Source organism: Siniperca chuatsi, linkage group LG16, assembly GCF_020085105.1.
Source record: "Siniperca chuatsi isolate FFG_IHB_CAS linkage group LG16, ASM2008510v1, whole genome shotgun sequence".
Lineage (NCBI taxonomy): Eukaryota > Metazoa > Chordata > Actinopteri > Centrarchiformes > Sinipercidae > Siniperca > Siniperca chuatsi.
Window position 1 is genome coordinate 9,103,808 of NC_058057.1, and position 22,050 is coordinate 9,125,857.

At 38.7% G+C, this 22,050-nt stretch overlaps 1 protein-coding gene across 1 annotated transcript; it reads left to right on the top strand.

Moving 5' to 3' along the window:
• Nucleotides 1–2,248: 2,248 nt before the first annotated feature.
• Nucleotides 2,249–21,843, top strand: LOC122863503 (cholesterol 24-hydroxylase-like). Its single transcript, XM_044170070.1, is given in 26 exon segments — nt 2,249–2,498; nt 2,657–2,731; nt 2,935–3,016; nt 3,244–3,317; nt 3,581–3,667; nt 3,886–4,024; nt 4,154–4,264; nt 7,061–7,344; nt 7,575–7,652; nt 11,150–11,227; nt 12,834–12,911; nt 17,420–17,497; nt 17,861–17,942; nt 18,170–18,243; nt 18,507–18,593; nt 18,812–18,950; nt 19,080–19,190; nt 19,272–19,434; nt 19,715–19,780; nt 19,985–20,057; nt 20,142–20,226; nt 20,439–20,549; nt 20,772–20,860; nt 20,997–21,063; nt 21,151–21,202; nt 21,205–21,843. Coding segments are annotated over 26 exon segments (2,607 nt in total). The 5' UTR covers nt 2,249–2,349; the 3' UTR covers nt 21,300–21,843.
• Nucleotides 21,844–22,050: the final 207 nt, after the last annotated feature.

Consider the following 22,050-nt stretch of genomic DNA (forward strand, 5'->3'; position numbering starts at 1 on the left):
TGTAATCTTATTCATAATGTTGTTCACCAGTTGTTGCATTTAAAGTTAAGCTCATAAATAGACCATCTTATTTTCCCAATTAACTGACTACTCAATTAATCGTTTGGTCTATAAAATATTAGAAAATAGTGAAACAACACATTTTCCCACAGCCCATCTTCAAAGACTTTGTCTAACCAACAGTACAAAACCCATAGATAGTTAATTTACTATCATGGAAAACAGAGAAAACCATCAAATAGTTACTTTTTAGAAGCTGCAACCAGTGAATTTTTTTAAAAAAACGAATAATAGATTATGAAAATGGTTGCAGATTAATTTTCTGTCCATCAATTAATCGATAAATCAACTAAATGTTTTAGCTTTAATTTGTGATCAGTTGATCTGCAGGGTTATATATAAGGATTAAATCACAAATACATCAACATAAACAAAAACATTTTTGGTTTGTCCTAAAGAATCATATTTTACTTTCAGACTCCCTGTTTCAGCGCCTGGTTAAGTGGTCTGAAAAATGTGCTACATGTATTTGAACAGAGTAGCAGTGTAGATTTGCATTCCCTCTCCTTTTCATGTTGGTAATTCCGCCCCTCACACTGTGACTCTGAAAAGCTTGGTTTACCATGTAAAAATAATCCTATAGTGTGTGTATATCACCACCCACATGTTGAGATGGCGCTCAGATTAGCGTGCTGTTCATTGCTTCCAGCTTCGTGTCAGCCTAAAGAACGTTAAGTAGGTGAGCGTATGACTTTTTGAGGAGGACACGTTGAGCTTTTTGGGGTTTATTGGTTAAAAGGACACCAGTAGTGTTGGATTACCAAGAAGACTGCACTCGCATTTCATAGCTATAATCAGTCAGGAATATATATTTTTTTAATAATTTCACCATATTTCCTACAAATAAGATGCTGTACAGGGAAATGCATCAGGGAAAAGGTCGGGATGCTTAAAGGTAGTTCTTGAAGAACAATGCAGTCGATAAAAGTCGATCTAATTGTAACTCTGTGTGGAGTTGTGTACTGTAGGGTTTTTTTCTGCACATATGTCCTTTATGTTTGCACTGATGTTGTGTGTGGTGTACTGTCACAGCCATTCCATGTCCACTGAGATTAATTTCACCAGCCTAGCTGTGTGGTAATAAAAGAAACTTGAACTTGATAAAAGAAACAACATAGCTGTTTCTAAATCAGATTTTGTGCCTTTTGCGCTTACTTTGTCACAGCCTTTGACAGCAGAATGTGTTTATGATGAGCCAATATATTTACACGAGCAAACATAAGTGCGCACTGGATTCACAATGCCCATCTGCATCACTTAACCAGTCACTTCTGTATGCATCTCTTTATTAAACCTATGTGAGATTCTGTGTTGACAATTACACTGTAATTCCAGTGCTCCTGGAGATGAAAACTCGTGAAAACTCTCTAACTCACCTCTGCGTCATGTTTATCATGAACCGAACTTTATGTGCAGTGGGTGCATGCCACATAGGCCAACAGCTCAGTGTATAGGGACCTTGCATACAGAGAAAGTTAGAGCTAAACTGGTTTTTGTGTGCTTTATTGTTATGCTGTATACTGGTGTCTATTTTTCAATACACCGTTGACATTGTGTACCCTACTATATATTAACTTGATAAAGATTCTGTCGTACGGGATGCAGTATGTGGACTCAAATGCAGACGACCAGGAAGCGGTATGAGGATGAAGCAGCCGCATGGCTACAGTGTTTATTGGGGTGAAGTAGCTTACAGGCAGATAGACCGGTAGGCAGACAGGCAACAAACAGGTAACAGGCAGGTAGGCAGATACAGGTCCAGGAATAGGAAATGGGTTACCAGCTGGCAGTGGTAGAAACCAAGCAAAGAGTCCAACAAGGCTAAACAAATCTGACAGGGTGCATGCAAAGTGTAAAGTCCAAAATCCAGATACGGTCCAAGAGAGACAAAGAATCCTTACAAACAAACTCAACAAGGAACAAGGTACAACAAAAAATGCACACCGCGCACACACACACACACACACATACATACATACATACATACACATACACACACAGAAAAACAGCCACTTTGAAATAGCTGCTTCAAAATAAAGGATGAAAAGTGAGCATTTTCAACCACCAAGCCCCATTTTTAAGACATTGACTGCCACTGAGCTATGGAGCCTGTTATACTGCCGTTGTTAGTACACTACGTATTTAAAGGTCAAAAATATTACAGGTATGATGACGTACTTACTATACTGGAACACTTAACGAACGACTGACTAACTTTGACTTCACTGTGGACTAACATTAGCTAACTGGCGGTACAACGTTACGGTCTATGAGACTTGACTTACAGTAATGGCAATTTTCCCTGTGATTTTGAGCTGGACTGCTCAAGTGCTTATGTTTCTGCTCTTTATGATTTTCATAGCGTTTCTTGGTTACTGCTTGTATATTAAACACATTCACATGAAATATGACCACATACCTGGGCCTCCGAGAGACAGGTAACGTTAACGATAGCTTAACTAAGTTAAGTAGGTCGTTGTTTAACGTTAGTTGGCGCTTATGTTAGTCGTTTCCTCGTCAATTAGCTCACGTTAGCTAAAACAACAACAAGTATATTGACATTAACGTTACCCGACACTTTGTTTTTCTTCCACAGTTTTCTCTTCGGACATTCACCAACGCTCTGGATAATGAAAAATGGCGGAGTTGTATATGACACATTGCTGGAATGGTAAGCTCAAGCGATGTTTCATTCATATTCATCTATTCATATTGACAAAATTGTGTAGTTTAACACTTAATGGAAAAATGTCAACTCAGAACACACACACATGTATATGTTTTCAGTAGTTATTGTGACCGGTGCACCTTCAGGTTTACCTGTGTAACCGTATTTTTTCCAATTCAAACTTATAATTAAGATGCCATTTACAGGGCCGAGAAACATGGTTCTGTTTGCAGGATGAATATTCTGCATTACGTTTTAGTCTGTGTGACCTGTCCAGAGGCGACCAAGGTAAACACAGCATCTTCCAATAGTAGCCTATTTGTGTAACCATGATTGCATAAGCATTGCCCAATAACCAGTGTAAAAGTGCACAGATAGACCTATTTTCATGGAGACCCTTGCAAAATAAAAAACTATTGTCATTTTTGGTAAAATTGTATAAGTATATGTCTTGATAATATTTGCATTAAAAACACCTACTCTTTTTTTGTTCCCACTTTTGATGGCTGTTTCAGGAAATCCTGATGTCCCCAAAGTATCCCAAAGATAGATATCTTCACAGCAGACTCTTCAACCTGTTTGGTCAAAGGTAGTTTACCAGACTGTCAGATTCGCTATACTGTTCATACTGTATACATTTCAGTGATACTGCATCAGCCATTGTTGTCAAACTGGCCTAGGAACAATTTAGCAATAATAAGAGGAGGAGGTGTAATTTGTCATACTGTCAAGTAATCTTGGCATGTTTTAGATACACTTGTTAGTATTGTCAGTCAACAAAGTCTGGTACTCAGGCAATGACAACCTTATTTTGTTATTTTGAAAGTATTGTGTTCCATGTCTCTCTTCAAGGTTCCTAGGTAATGGTCTGGTAACAGTACGGGACCATGAACTGTGGTATAAACAGCGCCGGATCGTGGACCCTGCTTTCAGCAGCTTGTGAGTTTATTTTATAATTACAAAGAGACAGATTGAAGTATCTGCTCAACCTTTATTTTATATCCTGTGTTTGCAATCATTGTAGATTCTGTTCAGATTGCGGGTATCTTTTATCTGTTTCTTTTGGACAACATAGTCCAATTACAGGATTTCTGTGGAGCTTTGCAAGTAAGTCCTGGCCATGCTAGTCTGCTGTCTAAAACTACCATTATTTCCAGGTATTTGAGAGGTCTAATGGACACTTTCAATGAGAGGGCAGAGAAGCTGATGAATAAACTTACTGATGTCGCTGATAACCAAACAGACGCCAACATGCTCCACCTAGTCAACTGTGTTACCCTTGATGTTATTGCTAAGGTATTGTGCTGTATTCTGTTTTTCTCGAATGTGGCGAAAGCACCAGCTTATCACAAGAGTTCATCTAATCAAGTTGTAACTACCTTAGTGTATACGTATGTATGCGTTTGTTTTCTTGAAAACTCCCAGGTTGCATTTGGTGTGGATTTAGACCTGTTGAAGAATAGTTCACCTTTCCCTAAAGCCATTGAGACATGCCTGAAAGGTCTGATATACTCTGTCAGAGACATCTTTTTTGAGGTATGACTTCCAAGTTTGTATGTAGTTTGAATGGTGAAAATATTGTAAACTGCGTGAGATCCTAAAATCTTGCATTTCCAGTTTAAACCAAAGAACCGACCATTCATTAATGAAGTGAGGGACGCTTGCCGCCTGCTGCGTACAACTGGAGCTCAGTGGATTAATGACAGAAAGACTGCCATGCAAAACGGCGAGGACGTCCCCAAGGACATCCTCATGCAGATCATCAAAACTGCTGGCAAAGGTTATGGTCCATAAAGTTCATATTCGATTTGATTACATAAGAAGAAAGTTAAAAAATCCCTGTGTTGTCATAGGGTCATGGCAGTGGAGAATACTATAACAAATATCATTTACTTTCCTTATTGTTAGATTTGCAGAGCAGAAGTGCAAAGTTAAGCTACTACCTGTTCACCATTAGAAACAGTAGAGTATGTAACTAGATAAGATAGGTCAGTTAATATGCATGTACAGTATAAATGAGTTCGAATTATATTTAAAAAATAAATAAAATAAGATGACCAGAATATTGGTTTAGTTGTTTAATTGTATTTTCTTATTATTCCAGAGGAAAGCATGACTAAAGAAGATGAAGAGTTAATGTTGGACAATTTTGTGACATTTTTCATCGCTGGTGAGTCTGTGTTGTTTCTGCTTTGATGTGTGAAATGCTTCAAAAAAAATAAAAAATCCTAAATTGTATGGTGTGTTTAGGTGCACAAGGATCATCCCGCCCCGTGGTTTAGAGATAAAGACTACGATCACTTTAATGTGCGTTGTGTGTTGTACGTTTACTTCATTTGAAGGCAATGTTCTGATTCATTTTGCCATCTGTAACATTTTAGGGCAAGAAACAACAGCTAATCAGCTGGCTTTTTGCATCATGGAACTTGCAAGACATCCTGATGTACTGGAGAAGTGAGAACTAATAATGCCGTGCAAAACAGTTTCGTAATGTAGCTATTGAACGATGGTTTCTTCAGTTGTGTTTTTATTTCTCAGAGTAAAGAAAGAGGTGGATGATGTCATTGGGATGAAACAGGACATTAGTTATGACGATCTGGGGGAACTGAGCTACCTCTCACAGGTACATATCATAAAGTTAGGTTATTATGGTCCCGCTCATTTTAGGAGTGAAGCATGTGAATCCATTGTGAAACGTACTCACATATTCATTCATTCATTCATTCATTCACTGACTAGATTGGCTTCTTCTCTGCAATTCTGCTTAAATGTGCTTAAATGTATTTATTATTTTTTAAGCAATCGACCCAAGATGTGCACCTCACACTGTAACTTCCCCCCAGGTGCTAAAAGAGACTCTGAGGATTTACCCGACAGCTCCAGGCACATCTCGTGATGTACTGCAAGACATTGTCATTGATGGTATCCCCATACCTGGAGGAGTCACATGTTTTGTGAGTCATTCACTTTTGAGTGTGTTTAGACCTCTAAAGCAGGAAGTGTGTGTCCGGAACCAAAACTGTTTTACAGGGTGTTTCTGTTTTATATACAGTACGTAAAGGGCAATGGCACCTATCACTTAAAAACACACACAACAAAACAAGACTTTTTTTTTTAGAATACTGACAAAGCATAGTATCAATATGTTCAATAAATGATTCTGAAATTCAGTTTAGCAGCTATCTGACTGGGAGAATGGATAAATTCTTCAAGGACCCGCTGACATTTGATCCAGACAGATTTCACCCAGATGCTCCCAAGTAAGTAGCATATAATTTTCACATAATGGCATGCTTTATTTTTAGTCTTAACACATTGGAACACTGATCGTTGTCCCAGCTAAAAGAAAGAACATGGTGTGTATTGAGTGATGCTGTTTCTTATCTGTTTTACAAGGCCCTATTACTGCTACTTCCCCTTTTCCCTCGGCCAACGCTCATGCCTGGGACAGAACTTTGCTCAGGTGAGCGGTGACAGTCATAAATAATCAACACAAACACACACCAAACTACACATGGAGTTAGCTCAATGGGTGGTGGGGTGATTGCAGATGGAGGCTAAAGTGGTGATGGCCAAGCTGCTCCAGAGGTTTGACTTCACCCTTTTGCCGGGACAGACCTTTGACATCCTGGACACTGGCACGCTCAGGCCGAAGAGTGGAGTGGTGTGCTCTGTGAGACACAGGAATCCCAAGACATAAATGGTCATACAGCACCATAACATAATAATAGTCTATGTGGTGAAATTGGGTTATTGGGTTGTTTAGACTAGCTTACTGCCTGCAGCGCTGTACTCCTGCCTGAGCCAAAAGCGTCTTATGCTGCCAAGTTGTTTTATTATGTTTTCTATTCATTTTATTTAGCCTTTGTAAAGAAAACAGTATCAGTGATGCTCATTTTAATGATATACACAGTATATTCACATGAAGTTATAGTGATGTTTTTATAATTTCCTAACCATGAGGATACGGGGAGTAGGTTATCATTAGCACTTTAATCTTGGTGGAACTAACCCTTTAGCTCTGCGTAGTTGTTCTTCCATACTCGCTGAGCTTCTAAACTCTTAGAACTTAAACGTTTGTGCCTTTAACAATAATAATAAAAGCTGAATTTACCATTTTTACACAAATGAAATCAAACCACAGAAGGAAATGATCAACTGTTTTACACATTATTTTACTGATGTAGAAATAACTTGTTATTATTTGGTTGTTTTGCACTTTAATAAACTGATAATTGATTTAATGCCTGACAATCTGATTTTATTTCATGCTCAGTTTGTATGGTGAAAATATTGTAAACTGTGTGAGATCCTAAAATCTTGCATTTCCAGTTTAATCCAAAGAACCGACCATTCATTAATGAAGTGAGGGACGCTTGCCGCCTGCTGCGTACAACTGGAGCTCAGTGGATTAATGACAGAAAGACTGCCATGCAAAACGGCGAGGACGTCCCCAAGGACATCCTCACGCAGATCATCAAAACTGCTGTTTTTGAGACTGCTCAAGTGCTTATGTTTCTGCTCTTTATGGTTTTCATAGCGTTTCTTGGTTACTGCTTGTATATTAAACACATTCACATGAAATATGACCACATACCTGGGCCTCCGAGAGACAGGTAACGTTAACGATAGCTTAACTAAGTTAAGTAGGGCGTTGTTTAACGTTAAAGTTAAGTTAACGTTAAAGTTAAGTAGTCGTTGTTTAACGTTAAAGTTAAGTAGGTCGTTGTTTAACGTTAGTTGGCGCTTATGTTACTCGTTTCCTCCTCAGTTAGCTCACGTTAGCTAAAACAACAACAAGCATATTGACATTAACGTTACCCGACACTTTGTTTTTCTTCCACAGTTTTCTCTTCGGACATTCACCAACGTTTTTGAGGGTAATGAAAAATGGCGGAGTTGTACATGACACATTGCTGGAATGGTAAGCTCAAGCAATGTTTCATTCATATTCATCTATTCATATTGATAAAATTATGTAGTTAAATGTTTAACACTTAATGGAAAAATGTCAACTCAGAACAAACGCCATCACAAACATTGTTAAGTTAACTTGTTCCCAGGTAGCCAGGTACCACACAGCGTTACGCCACTACCGTAGACCCCCTATAGGCTGCTATAGGCTATAGCTAGCTAAATCCGTGATAATAATAAAGCTTAACGCTAGTTCACTAGTTTCGATATGTCTGTACCTCTTTGTTAATGCAGTTTTTTTATGTTTTTAAGTTGTTAACACTGAGATTAAAAGTTGTTGGAGCAAAGTGGTGGACCAACCGACTGACTAACAGACCGACATTGCTGACATCTCTTTATTAAACCTATGTGAGATTCTGTGTTGACTCAAACAATTACGCTGTTATTCCAGTGCTCCTGGAGATGAGTGTAATTGTATAAACCGAGGGAGGGTTTCCCGCTTCACCAGCTGAAATGAAGGCAGGCGGGATCTGACGTGTGAAGTGCATCTACCTGGTGTCTGGTGTCTATTTTTCAATACACCGTTGACATTGTGTACCCTACTATATATTAACTTGATAAAGATTCTGTCGTACGGGATGCAGTATGTGGACTCAAATGCAGACGACCAGGAAGCGGTATGAGGATGAAGTAGCCGCATGGCTACAGTGTTTATTGGGGTGAAGTAGCTTACAGGCAGATAGACCGGTAGGCAGACAGGCAACAAACAGGTAACAGGCAGGTAGGCAGATACAGGTCCAGGAATAGGAAATGGGTTACCAGCTGGCAGTGGTAGAAACCAAGCAAAGAGTCCAACAAGGCTAAACAAATCTGACAGGGAGCATGCAAAGTATAAAGTCCAAAATCCAGATACGGTCCAAGAGAGACAAAGAATCCTTACAAACAAACTCAACAAGGAACAAGGTACAACAAAAAATGCACACCACACACACACACACACACACACACACACACACACACACACACACTGAAAAAACAGCCACTTTGAAATAGCTGCTTCAAAATTAAGGATGAAAAGTGAGCATTTTCAACCACCAAGCCCCATTTTTAAGACATTGACTGCCACTGAGCTATGGAGCCTGTTATACTGCCGTTGTTAGTACAGTACGTATTTAAAGGTCAAAAATATTACAGGTATGATGACGTACTTACTATACTGGAACACTTAACGAACGACTGACTAACTTTGACTTCACTACGGACTAACGTTAGCTAACTGGCGGTACAACGTTACGGTCTATGAGACTTGACTTGCAGTAATGGCAATTTTCCATGTGATTTTGAGCTGGACTGCTCAAGTGCTTATGTTTCTGCTCTTTATGATTTTCATAGCGTTTCTTGGTTACTGCTTGTATATTAAACACATTCACATGAAATATAACCACATACCTGGGCCTCCGAGAGACAGGTAACGTTAACGATAGCTTAGTGTTTGTTAGCGATAGTGTTTGTTTTCTTGAAAACTCCCAGGTTGCGTTTGGTGTGGATTTAGACCTGTTGAAGAATAGTTCACCTTTCCCTAAAGCCATTGAGACATGCCTGAAAGGTCTGATATACTCTGTCAGAGACCGCTTTTTTGAGGTATGACTTCCAAGTTTGTATGTAGTTTGAATGGTGAAAATATTGTAAACTGTGTGAGATCCTAAAATCTTGCATTTCCAGTTTAAACCAAAGAACCGACCATTCATTAATGAAGTGAGGGACGCTTGCCGCCCGCTGCGTACAACTGGAGCTCAGTGGATTAATGACAGAAAGACTGCCATGCAAAACGGCGAGGATGTCCCCAAGGACATCCTCATGCAGATCATCAAAACTGCTGGCAAAGGTTATGGTCCATAAAGTTCATATTCGATTTGATTACATAAGAAGAAAGTTTAAAAATCCCTGTGTTGTCATAGGGTCATGGCAGTGGAGAATACTATAACAAATATCATTTACTTTCCTTATTGTTAGATTTGCAGAGCAGAAGTGCAAAGTTAAGCTACTACCTGTTCACAATCAGATACAGTAGAGTATGTAACTAGATAAGATAGGTCAGTTAATATGCATGTACAGTATAAATGAGTTTGAATTATATTTAAAAAATAAATAAAATAAGATGACCAGAATATTGGTTTAGTTGTTCAACTGTATTTTCTTATTATTCCAGAGGAGAGCATGACTAAAGAAGATGAAGAGTTAATGTTGGACAATTTTGTGACATTTTTCATCGCGGGTGAGTCTGTGTTGTTTCTGCTTTGATGTGTGAAATGCTCCAAAATAAAAAAAAAAATCCCAAATTGTATGGTGTGTTTAGGTGGACTGTCCTTTTAAGGACCCCCCCCCCTTGTGGTTTAGAGATAAAGACTACGATCACTTTAATGTGCGTTGTGTGTTGTACGTTTACTTCATTTGAAGGTAATGTTCTGATTAATTTTGCCATCTGTGACATTTTAGGGCAAGAAACAACAGCTAATCAGCTGGCTTTTTGCATCATGGAACTTGCAAGACATCCTGATATACTGGAGAAATGAGAACTAATAATGCCGTGCAAAACAGTTTAGTAATGTAGCTACTGAACGATTGAACTCTGAGGTGGGAGGCAGTACAATTTGGTTCAAAGTTTTAAAGTCGTGAAAACTCTCTAACTCACCTCTGCGTCATGTTTATCATGAACCGAAGTTTAGGTGCAGTGGGTGCATGCCACATAGGCCAACAGCTCAGTGTTTAGGGACCTTGCATACAGCATATGCATGCAAAGTGTAAAGTCCAAAATCCAGATACGGTCCAAGGGAGACAAAGAATCCTTACAAACAAATTCAACAAGGTACAACAAAAAATGCACACCGCACACACACACAGACTCACACACACACACACACACACTGAAAAAACAGCCACTTTGAAATAGCTGCTTCAAAATAAAGGATGAAAAGTGAGCATTTTCCACCACCAAGCCCCATTTTTAAGACATTGACTGCCACTGAGCTATGGAGCCTGTTATACTGCCGTTGTTAGTACAGTACGTATTTAAAGGTCAAAAATATTACTTACTATACTGGAACACTTAACGAACGACTGACTAACTTTGACTTCACTGTGGACTAACATTAGCTAACTGGCGGTACAACGTTACGCTCTATGAGATTTGACTTGCCGTAATGGCAATTTTCCATGTGATTTTGAGCTGGACTGCTCAAGTGCTTATGTTTCTGCTCTTTATGATTTTCATAGCGTTTCTTGGTTACTGCTTGTATATTAAACACATTCACATGAAATATGACCACATACCTGGGCCTCCGAGAGACAGGTAACGTTAACGATAGCTTAACTAAGTTAAGTAGGTCGTTGTTTAACGTTAGTTGGCGCTTATGTTACTCGTTTCCTCCTCAGTTAGCTCACGTTAGCTAAAACAACAACAAGTATATTGGCATTAACGTTACCCGACACTTTGTTTTTCTTCCACAGTTTTCTCTTCGGACATTCACCAACGTTCTTGAGGGTAATGAAAAATGGCGGAGTTGTACATGACACATTTCTGGAATGGTAAGCTCAAGCGATGTTTCATTCAAATTTATCTATTCATATTGACAAAATTATGTAGTTAAATGTTTAACACTTAATGGAAAAATGTCAACTCAGAACAAACGCCATCACAAACATTGTTAAGTTAACTTGTTCCCAGGTAGCCAGGTACCACACAGCGTTACGCCACTACCGTAGACCCCCTATAGGCTGCTATAGGCTATAGCTAGCTAAATCCGTGATAATAATAAAGCTTAACGCTAGTTCACTAGTTTCGATATGTCTGTACCTCTTTGTTAATGCAGTTTTTTTATGTTTTTAAGTTGTTGTTAACACTGAGATTAAAAGTTGTTGGAGTAAAGTGGTGGACCAACCGACTGACTAACAGACCGACATTGCTGACATCTCTTTATTAAACCTATGTGAGATTCTGTGTTGACTCAAACAATTACGTTGTTATTCCAGTGCTCCTGGAGATGAGTGTAATTGTATAAACCGAGGGAGGGTTTCCCGCTTCACCAGCTGAAATGAAGGCAGGCGGGATCTGACGTGTGAAGTGCATCTACCTGGTGTCTGGTGTCTATTTTTCAATACACCGTTGACATTGTGTACCCTACTATATATTAACTTGATAAAGATTCTGTCGTACGGGATGCAGTATGTGGACTCAAATGCAGACGACCAGGAAGCGGTATGAGGATGAAGTAGCCGCATGGCTACAGTGTTTATTGGGGTGAAGTAGCTTACAGGCAGATAGACCGGTAGGCAGACAGGCAACAAACAGGTAACAGGCAGGTAGGCAGATACAGGTCCAGGAATAGGAAATGGGTTACCAGCTGGCAGTGGTAGAAACCAAGCAAAGAGTCCAACAAGGCTAAACAAATCTGACAGGAGCATGCAAAGTATAAAGTCCAAAATCCAGATACGGTCCAAGAGAGACAAAGAATCCTTACAAACAAACTCAACAAGGAACAAGGTACAACAAAAAATGCACACCACACACACACACACACACACACACACACACACTGAAAAAACAGCCACTTTGAAATAGCTGCTTCAAAATTAAGGATGAAAAGTGAGCATTTTCAACCACCAAGCCCCATTTTTAAGACATTGACTGCCACTGAGCTATGGAGCCTGTTATACTGCCGTTGTTAGTACAGTACGTATTTAAAGGTCAAAAATATTACAGGTATGATGACGTACTTACTATACTGGAACACTTAACGAACGACTGACTAACTTTGACTTCACTACGGACTAACGTTAGCTAACTGGCGGTACAACGTTACGGTCTATGAGACTTGACTTGCAGTAATGGCAATTTTCCATGTGATTTTGAGCTGGACTGCTCAAGTGCTTATGTTTCTGCTCTTTATGATTTTCATAGCGTTTCTTGGTTACTGCTTGTATATTAAACACATTCACATGAAATATAACCACATACCTGGGCCTCCGAGAGACAGGTAACGTTAACGATAGCTTAACTAAGTTAAGTAGGTCGTTGTTTAACGTTAGTTGGCGCTTATGTTACTCGTTTCCTCCTCAGTTAGCTCACGTTAGCTAAAACAACAACAAGTATATTGGCATTAACGTTACCCGACACTTTGTTTTTCTTCCACAGTTTTCTCTTCGGACATTCACCAACGTTCTTGAGGGTAATGAAAAATGGCGGAGTTGTACATGACACAGTTCTGGAATGGTAAGCTCAAGCGATGTTTCATTCAAATTTATCTATTCATATTGACAAAATTATGTAGTTAAATGTTTAACACTTAATGGAAAAATGTCAACTCAGAACAAACGCCATCACAAACATTGTTAAGTTAACTTGTTCCCAGGTAGCCAGGTACCACACAGCGTTACGCCACTACCGTAGACCCCTATAGGCTGCTATAGGCTATAGCTAGCTAAATCCGAGATAATAATAAAGCTTAACGCTAGTTAACTAGTTTCGATATGTCTGTACCTCTTTGTTAATGCAGTTTTTTTATGTTTTTAAGTTGTTGTTAACACTGAGATTAAAAGTTGTTGGAGCAAAGTGGTGGACCAACCGACTGACTAACAGACCGACATTGCCATCCATAGAACCATGCCACTAGCATGGCTAAAAATGCATAAAAACTATGACTGTGTACATTATTGTCTTACATTCACTTGCAGGGACTGTTGCATGTAAAAGCACAATAATATTATTTCTTATGATGTCTAGTGTCAAAATGTCCTTTCCTCTTTAACATTTTTCGTGCTCCTCAATCTTGCAGACCGAGTACAGGCAAACTGTTTTATCCAGCAAGAACAATATTCAGCACGATAATCCCAACACTGGACATCAATATCCTCAGAGAAGTCTGAATAACTGACATTCTTTGGATGAACCAGACTCTACAAACTTTTGTTTATTTACTCATGTCCAGTAGGAGTCTTAATTTTCTCCCTCTCTCTTTCTCTGTTGATAATATAATCAAAAGAGCAGCAAACACAATATCTTCGGACACGAGAGGGGCCTGCAGATCCAGTAGTACTGAGGCGGCAGCCAGCCAGCCATAACAACATCAAACAGCCCCTAGCCTCCAGCGTTTACACAGAGCCAAGACCCTGGACCAAAAATATGATTGCTCGTTCTTTTTAAGATAAGAATGCAGACAAGCTAGAAGGTTATTGCGAACGATATGTACAGGTATGAAGTGGCCATAGTGGTAGTGCATGGACTGTTGCAAACAAGTAGTAAGAAAGTGGATGCCTTAGATCAGAATGTGAGATCTTGTCTTGCAGGATTGATGGGAGCAAAAATGAAGGACATTCTCATTTAAATGGGCAATACACATTGCATGTTTTGACACTAGAAACTAGAAACATCACAATCTGTCTTATTTTCCTAGCAAGTCCACAGTTTATGTTCTCAAGCAGAGATGGGAGAGTACTGGAAATCTGAGGAAACTGACAGAAGAGCACCACCTGCTGGTCACCATGACGAAGTACACAGGACTTTACAAATACTATTCTGCCTGAAACTTCAGCAGTGTTCTTAAAATTCAAAGCTCGATTTGTAATCTTATTCATAATGTTGTTCACCAGTTGTTGCATTTAAAGTTAAGCTCATAAATAGACCATCTTATTTTCCCAATTAACTGACTACTCAATTAATCGTTTGGTCTATAAAATATTAGAAAATAGTGAAACAACACATTTTCCCACAGCCCATCTTCAAAGACTTTGTCTAACCAACAGTACAAAACCCATAGATAGTTAATTTACTATCATGGAAAACAGAGAAAACCATCAAATAGTTACTTTTTAGAAGCTGCAACCAGTGAATTTTTTAAAAAACGAATAATAGATTATGAAAATGGTTGCAGATTAATTTTCTGTCCATCAATTAATCGATAAATCAACTAAATGTTTTAGCTTTAACTTGTGATCAGTTGATCTGCAGGGTTATATATAAGGATTAAATCACAAATACATCAACATAAACAAAAACATTTTTGGTTTGTCCTAAATGAATCATATTTTACTTTCAGACTCCCTGTTTCAGCGCCTGGTTAAGTGGTCTGAAAAATGTGCTACATGTATTTGAACAGAGTAGCAGTGTAGATTTGCATTCCCTCTCCTTTTCATGTTGGTAATTCCGCCCCTCACACTGTGACTCTGAAAAGCTTGGTTTACCATGTAAAAATAATCCTATAGTGTGTGTATATCACCACCCACATGTTGAGATGGCGCTCAGATTAGCGTGCTGTTCATTGCTTCCAGCTTCGTGTCAGCCTAAAGAACGTTAAGTAGGTGAGCGTATGACTTTTTGAAGAGGACACGTTGAGCTTTTTGGGGTTTATTGGTTAAAAGGACACCAGTAGTGTTGGATTACCAAGAAGACTGCACTCGCATTTCATAGCTATAATCAGTCAGGAATATATATTTTTTTAATAATTTCACCATATTTCCTACAAATAAGATGCTGTACAGGGAAATGCATCAGGGAAAAGGTCGGGATGCTTAAAGGTAGTTCTTGAAGAACAATGCAGTCGATAAAAGTCGATCTAATTGTAACTGTGTGGTGTTGTGTACTGTAGCGTGATTTTTCCGCACATATGTCCTTTATGTTTGCACTGATGTTGTGTGTGGTGTACTGTCACAGCCATTCCATGTCCACTGAGATTAATTTCACCAGCCTAGCTGTGTGGTAATAAAAGAAACTTGAACTTGATAAAAGAAACAACATAGCTGTTTCTAAATCAGATTTTGTGCCTTTTGCGCTTACTTTGTCACAGCCTTTGACAGCAGAATGTGTTTATGATGAGCCAATATATTTACACGAGCAAACATAAGTGCGCACTGGATTCACAATGCCCATCTGCATCACTTAACCAGTCACTTCTGTATGCATCTCTTTATTAAACCTATGTGAGATTCTGTGTTGACTCAAACAATTACGCTGTTATTCCAGTGCTCCTGGAGATGAGTGTAATTGTATAAACCGAGGGAGGGTTTCCCGCTTCACCAGCTGAAATGAAGGCAGGCGGGATCTGATGTGTGAAGTGCATCTACCTACGTAGATGTATGCTCTGATTGGCAATATTGGACCTATTTTCAGTCATGGAGGAATTCCCTTGTCCGTCCGTGTTGAAACTGATTGGTGAGGGATGAACTCTGAGGTGGGAGGCAGTACAATTTGGTTCAAAGTTTTAAAGTCGTGAAATCTCTCTAACTCACCTCTGCATCATGTTTATCATGAACCGAAGTTTAGGTGCAGTGGGTGCATGCCACATAGGCCTACTTCTGCTTCATTAAGAAGGCACAACAGCTCAGTGTTTAGGGACCTTGCATACAGAGAAAGTTAGAGCTAAACTGGTTTTTGTGTGCTTTATTGTTATGCTGTATACTGGTGTCTATTTTTCAATACACCGCTGACATGGTGTACGCTACTATATATTAACTTGATAAAGATCCTTACTAAACGCAATGAAAAAACAGCCACTTTGAAATAGCTACTTCGAAATAAAGGATGAAAAGTGAGCATTTTCCACCACCAAGCCCCATTTTTAAGACATTGACTCAAGAACCTCAATCGAGTTCGAAACTTGTCTGTACTAAAACCCGACTGTTCCTGGTGATGGCTCAGTGTTTAGGACCTCATTAGCTGAAAAACACTAATTGTATACTCTTAACACTCTTCTGGACCACCAAGTTTTTGCTCAGTGGACATGGTTAGGTTGTCAGTATGAACAGTTCCATAGGAGTATAAAATTTAACTTTGCTATAACATGTTTCATTTTTCCTCTAAAAAAAAGGTGTCTGACATGACTGGCATGAAGAAATCACGTCAACTGATAAAGTCTGATTAAGACTATATTTCTCACATAAAAACATCAGTTTTCCTGTTTATAATGGTTAGTAATGTAAATTTATCTAATTGTAAAATTATCTTGCCTGTAATATAGTGTATTATATTTGATTTGCTTAGAACTTCTGTTCCTGTGTGCACTGACTTGATAGTGAGCAGCTGTAACAAAAGAGTTTCCCCTAGGGGATCAATAAAGTATTTCTGATTCTGATTCTGATCTGAAACTCTGACCATGCTATTTTCTATGGTCATTATACTTAGTACCATACTTTCTTATATTATATTTATTTATATTTATTTATTTTGCTGGTGAGAACAACCAGGAATGTCTATTGTTGAATGTCTAAATGTCTATTCTGTATACATGCTGTTGCGAACAGTTGCAAACTGCCCTGACAATATGGTTGTAAAGGCTAGCAGGCTACAGGCGGTACAGGTATGATGACATAGTTACTATACTGGAACACTTAACGAACCACTGACTAAGTTTCACTTCACTTTGGACTAACGTTAGCTAACTGGCGGTACAACGTTACGGTCTATGAGACTTGACTTACAGTAATGGCAATTTTCCATGTGATTTTGAGTTGGACTGCTCAAGTGCTTATGTTTCTGCTCTTTATGGTTTTCATAGCGTTTCTTGGTTACTGCTTGTATATTAAACACATTCACATGAAATATGACCACATACCTGGGCCTCCGAGAGACAGGTAACGTTAACGATAGCTTAACTAAGTTAAGTAGGTCGTCGTTTAACGTTAGTTGGCGCTTATGTTACTCGTTTCCTCCTCAGTTAGCTCACGTTAGCTAAAACAACAACAAGTATATTGGCATTAACGTTACCCGACACTTTGTTTTTCTTCCAGTTTTCTCTTCGGACATTCACCAACGTTTTTGAGGGTAATGAAAAATGGCGGAGTTGTACATGACACATTTCTGGAATGGTAAGCTCAAGCGATGTTTCATTCATATTCATATTGACAAAAGTATGCAGTTAAATGTTTAACACTTAATGGAAAAATGTCAACTCAGAACAAACGCCATCGCAAACATTGTTAAGTTAACTTGTTCCCAGGTAGCCAGGTACCACACAGCGTTACGCCACTATAGGCTGCTATAGGCTACAGCTAGCTAAATCCGTGATAATGATAAAGCTTAACGCTAGTTAACTAGTTTCGATATGTCTATACCTCTTTGTTAATGCAGTTTTTATGTTTTTAAGTTATATATTTATATATATGGTACAGATTGACCTGTATAACTGTATTATTTGCAATTCAAACTTATAATTAAGATGCCATTTACAGGGCCGAGAAACATGGTTCTGTTTGCAGGATGAATATTCTGCATTACGTTTTAGTCTGTGTGACCTGTCCAGAGGCGACCAAGGTAAACACAGCATCTTCCAATAGTAGCCTATTTGTGTAACCATGATTGCATAAGCATTGCCCAATAACCAGTGTAAAAGTGCACAGATAGACCTATTTTCATGGAGACCCTTGCAAAATAAAAAACTATTGTCATTTTTGGTAAAATTGTATAAGCATATGTCTTGATAATATTTGCATTAAAAACACCTTGTCTTTCAATGTTCCCTTTTTTGATGGCTTTTTCAGGAAATCCTGATGTCCCCAAAGTATCCCAAAGATAGATATCTTCACAGCAGACTCTTCAACCTGTTTGGTCAAAGGTAGTTTACCAGACTGTCAGATTCACTATACTGTTCATACTGTATACATTTCAGTGATACTGCATCAGTCATTGTTGTCAAACTGGCCTAGGAACAATTTAGCAATAATAAGAGGAGGAGGTGTAATTTGTCATACTGTCAAGTAATCTTGGCATGTTTTAGGTACACTTGTTAGTATTGTCAGTCAACAAAGTCTGGTACTCAGGCAATGACAACCTTATTTTGCTATTTTGAAAGTATTGTGTTCCATGTCTCTCTTCAAGGTTCCTAGGTAATGGTCTGGTAACAGCACAGGACCATGAACTGTGGTATAAACAGCGCCGGATCATGGACCCTGCTTTCAGCAGCTTGTGAGTTTATTTTATAATTACAAAGAGACAGATTGAAGTATCAGCTCAACCTTTATTTTATGTCCTGTGTTTGCAATCATTGTAGATTCTGTTCAGATTGCGGGTATCTTTTATCTGTTTCTTTTGGACAACATAGTCCAATTACAGGATTTCTGTGGAGCTTTGCAAGTATGTCCTGGCCATGCTAGTCCGCTGTCTAAAACTACCATTATTTCCAGGTATTTGAGAGGTCTAATGGACACTTTCAATGAGAGGGCAGAGAAGCTGATGAATAAACTTACTGATGTCGCTGATAACCAAACAGACGCCAACATGCTCCACCTAGTCAACTGTGTTACCCTTGATGTTATTGCTAAGGTATTGTGCTGTAGTCTGTTTTTCTTGAATGTGGCGAAAGCACCAGCTTATCACAAGAGTTCATCTAATCAAGTTGTAACTACCTTAGTATATACGTATGTATGTGTTTGTTTTCTTGAAAACTCCCAGGTTGCGTTTGGTGTGGATTTAGACCTGTTGAAGAATAGTTCACCTTTCCCTAAAGCCATTGAGACATGCCTGAAAGGTTTGGTATACTCTGTCAGAGACATCTTTTTTGAGGTATGACTTCCAAGTTTGTATGTAGTTTGAATGGTGAAAATATTGTAAACTGTGTGAGATCCTAAAATCTTGCATTTCCAGTTTAAACCAAAGAACCGACCATTCATTAATGAAGTGAGGGACGCTTGCCGCCTGCTGCGTACAACTGGAGCTCAGTGGATTAATGACAGAAAGACTGCCATGCAAAACGGCGAGGACGTCCCCAAGGACATCCTCACGCAGATCATCAAAACTGCTGGCAAAGGTTATGGTCCATAAAGTTCATATTCGATTTGATTACATAAGAAGAACATTTAAAAATCCCTGTGTTGTCATAGGGTCATGGCAGTGGAGAATACTATAACAAATATCATTTACTTTCCTTATTGTTAGATTTGCAGAGCAGAAGTGCAAAGTTAAGCTACTACCTGTTCACAATCAGATACAGTAGAGTATGTAACTAGATAAGATATTTAAAAAATAAATAAAATAAGATGACCAGAATATTGGTTTAGTTGTTCAATTGTATTTTCTTATTATTCCAGAGGAGAGCATGACTAAAGAAGATGAAGAGTTAATGTTGGACAATTTTGTGACATTTTTTATCGCGGGTGAGTCTGTGTTGTTTCTGCTTTGATGTGTGAAATGCTCCAAAATAAAAAAAAAATCCTAAATTGTATGGTGTGTAAGGATCTCCCCCCCCCCTTGTGGTTTAGAGATAAAGACTACGATCACTTTAATGTGCGTTGTGTGTTGTGCGTTTACTTCATTTGAAGGCAATGTTCTGATTCATTTTGCCATCTGTAACATTTTAGGGCAAGAAACAACAGCTAATCAGCTGGCTTTTTGCATCATGGAACTTGCAAGACATCCTGATGTACTGGAGAAGTGAGAACTAATAATGGCGTGCAAAACAGTTTCGTAATGTAGCAATTGAACGATGGTTTCTTCAGTTGTGTTTTTATTTCTCAGAGTAAAGAAAGAGGTGGATGATGTCATTGGGATGAAACAGGACATTAGTTATGACGATCTGCGGGAACTGAGCTACCTCTCACAGGTACATATCATGAAGTTAGGTTATTATGGTTCCGCTCATTTTAGGAGTGAAGCATGTGAATCCATTGTGAAACGTACTCACATATTCATTCATTCATTCACTGACTAGATTGGCTTCTTCTCTGCAATTCTGCTTAAATGTGCTTAAATGTATTTATTATTTTTTAAGCAATCGACCCAAGATGTGCACCTCACACTGTAACTTCCCCCCAGGTGCTAAAAGAGACTCTGAGGATTTACCCGACAGCTCCAGGCACATCTCGTGATGTACTGCAAGACATTGTCATTGATGGTATCCACATACCTGGAGGAGTCACATGTTTTGTGAGTCATTCACTTTTGAGTGTGTTTAAACCTCTAAAGCAGGAAGTGTGTGTCCGGAACCAAAACTGTTTTACAGGGTGTTTCTGTTTTATATACAGTACGTAAAGGGCAATGGCACCTATCACTTAAAAACACACACAACAAAACAAGACTTTTTTTTTTTTTTTTGAATACTGACAAAGCATACTATCAATATGTTCAATAAATGATTCTGAAATTCAGTTTAGCAGCTATCTGACTGGGAGAATGGATAAATTCTTCAAGGACCCGCTGACATTTGATCCAGACAGATTTCACCCAGATGCTCCCAAGTAAGTAGCATATAATTTTCACATAATGGCATGCTTTATTTTTAGTCTTAACACATTGGAACACTGATCGTTGTCCCAGCTAAAAGAAAGAACATGGTGTGTATTGAGTGATGCTGTTTCTTATCTGTTTTACAAGGCCCTATTACTGCTACTTCCCCTTTTCCCTCGGCCAACGCTCATGCCTGGGACAGAACTTTGCTCAGGTGAGCGGTGACAGTCATAAATAATCAACACAAACACACACGAAACTACACATGGAGTTAGCTCAATGGGTGGTGGGGTGATTGCAGATGGAGGCTAAAGTGGTGATGGCCAAGCTGCTCCAGAGGTTTGACTTCACCCTTTGCCGGGACAGACCTTTGACATCCTGGACACTGGCACGCTCAGGCCGAAGAGTGGAGTGGTGTGCTCTGTGAGACACAGGAATCCCAAGACATAAATGGTCATACAGCACCATAACATAATAATAGTCTATGTGGTGAAATTGGGTTATTGGGTTGTTTAGACTAGCTTACTGCCTGCAGCGCTGTACTCCTGCCTGAGCCAAAAGCGTCTTATGCTGCCAAGTTGTTTTATTATGTTTTCTATTCATTTTATTTAGCCTTTGTAAAGAAAACAGTATCAGTGATGCTCATTTTAATGATATACACAGTATATTCACATGAAGTTATAATGATGTTTTTATAATTTCCTAACCATGAGGATACGGGGAGTAGGTTATCATTAGCACTTTAATCTTGGTGGAACTAACCCTTTAGCTCTGCGTAGTTGTTCTTCCATACTCGCTGAGCTTCTAAACTCTTAGAACTTAAACGTTTGTGCCTTTAACAATAATAATAAAAGCTGAATTTACCATTTTTACACAAATGAAATCAAACCACAGAAGGAAATGATCAACTGTTTTACACATTATTTTACGGATGTAGAAATAACTTGTTATTATTTGGTTGTTTTGCACTTTAATAAACTGATAATTGATTTAATTCTTGACTATCTGATTTTATTTCATGCTCAGTTTGCTGTGCAGTGATTTTCTTCATATACTCAACTTGCTGTGTTTTTGGCCAATACTGACAGTGGACACAGGGGGGCGCTGCGACCTTGCAAAGAGATCTCAAAAGCACCTGTTAAACTACACTTTTCAGAGAATTAACACTTTCAAAAGTTGACACTCATCTAAGCTTCATTTC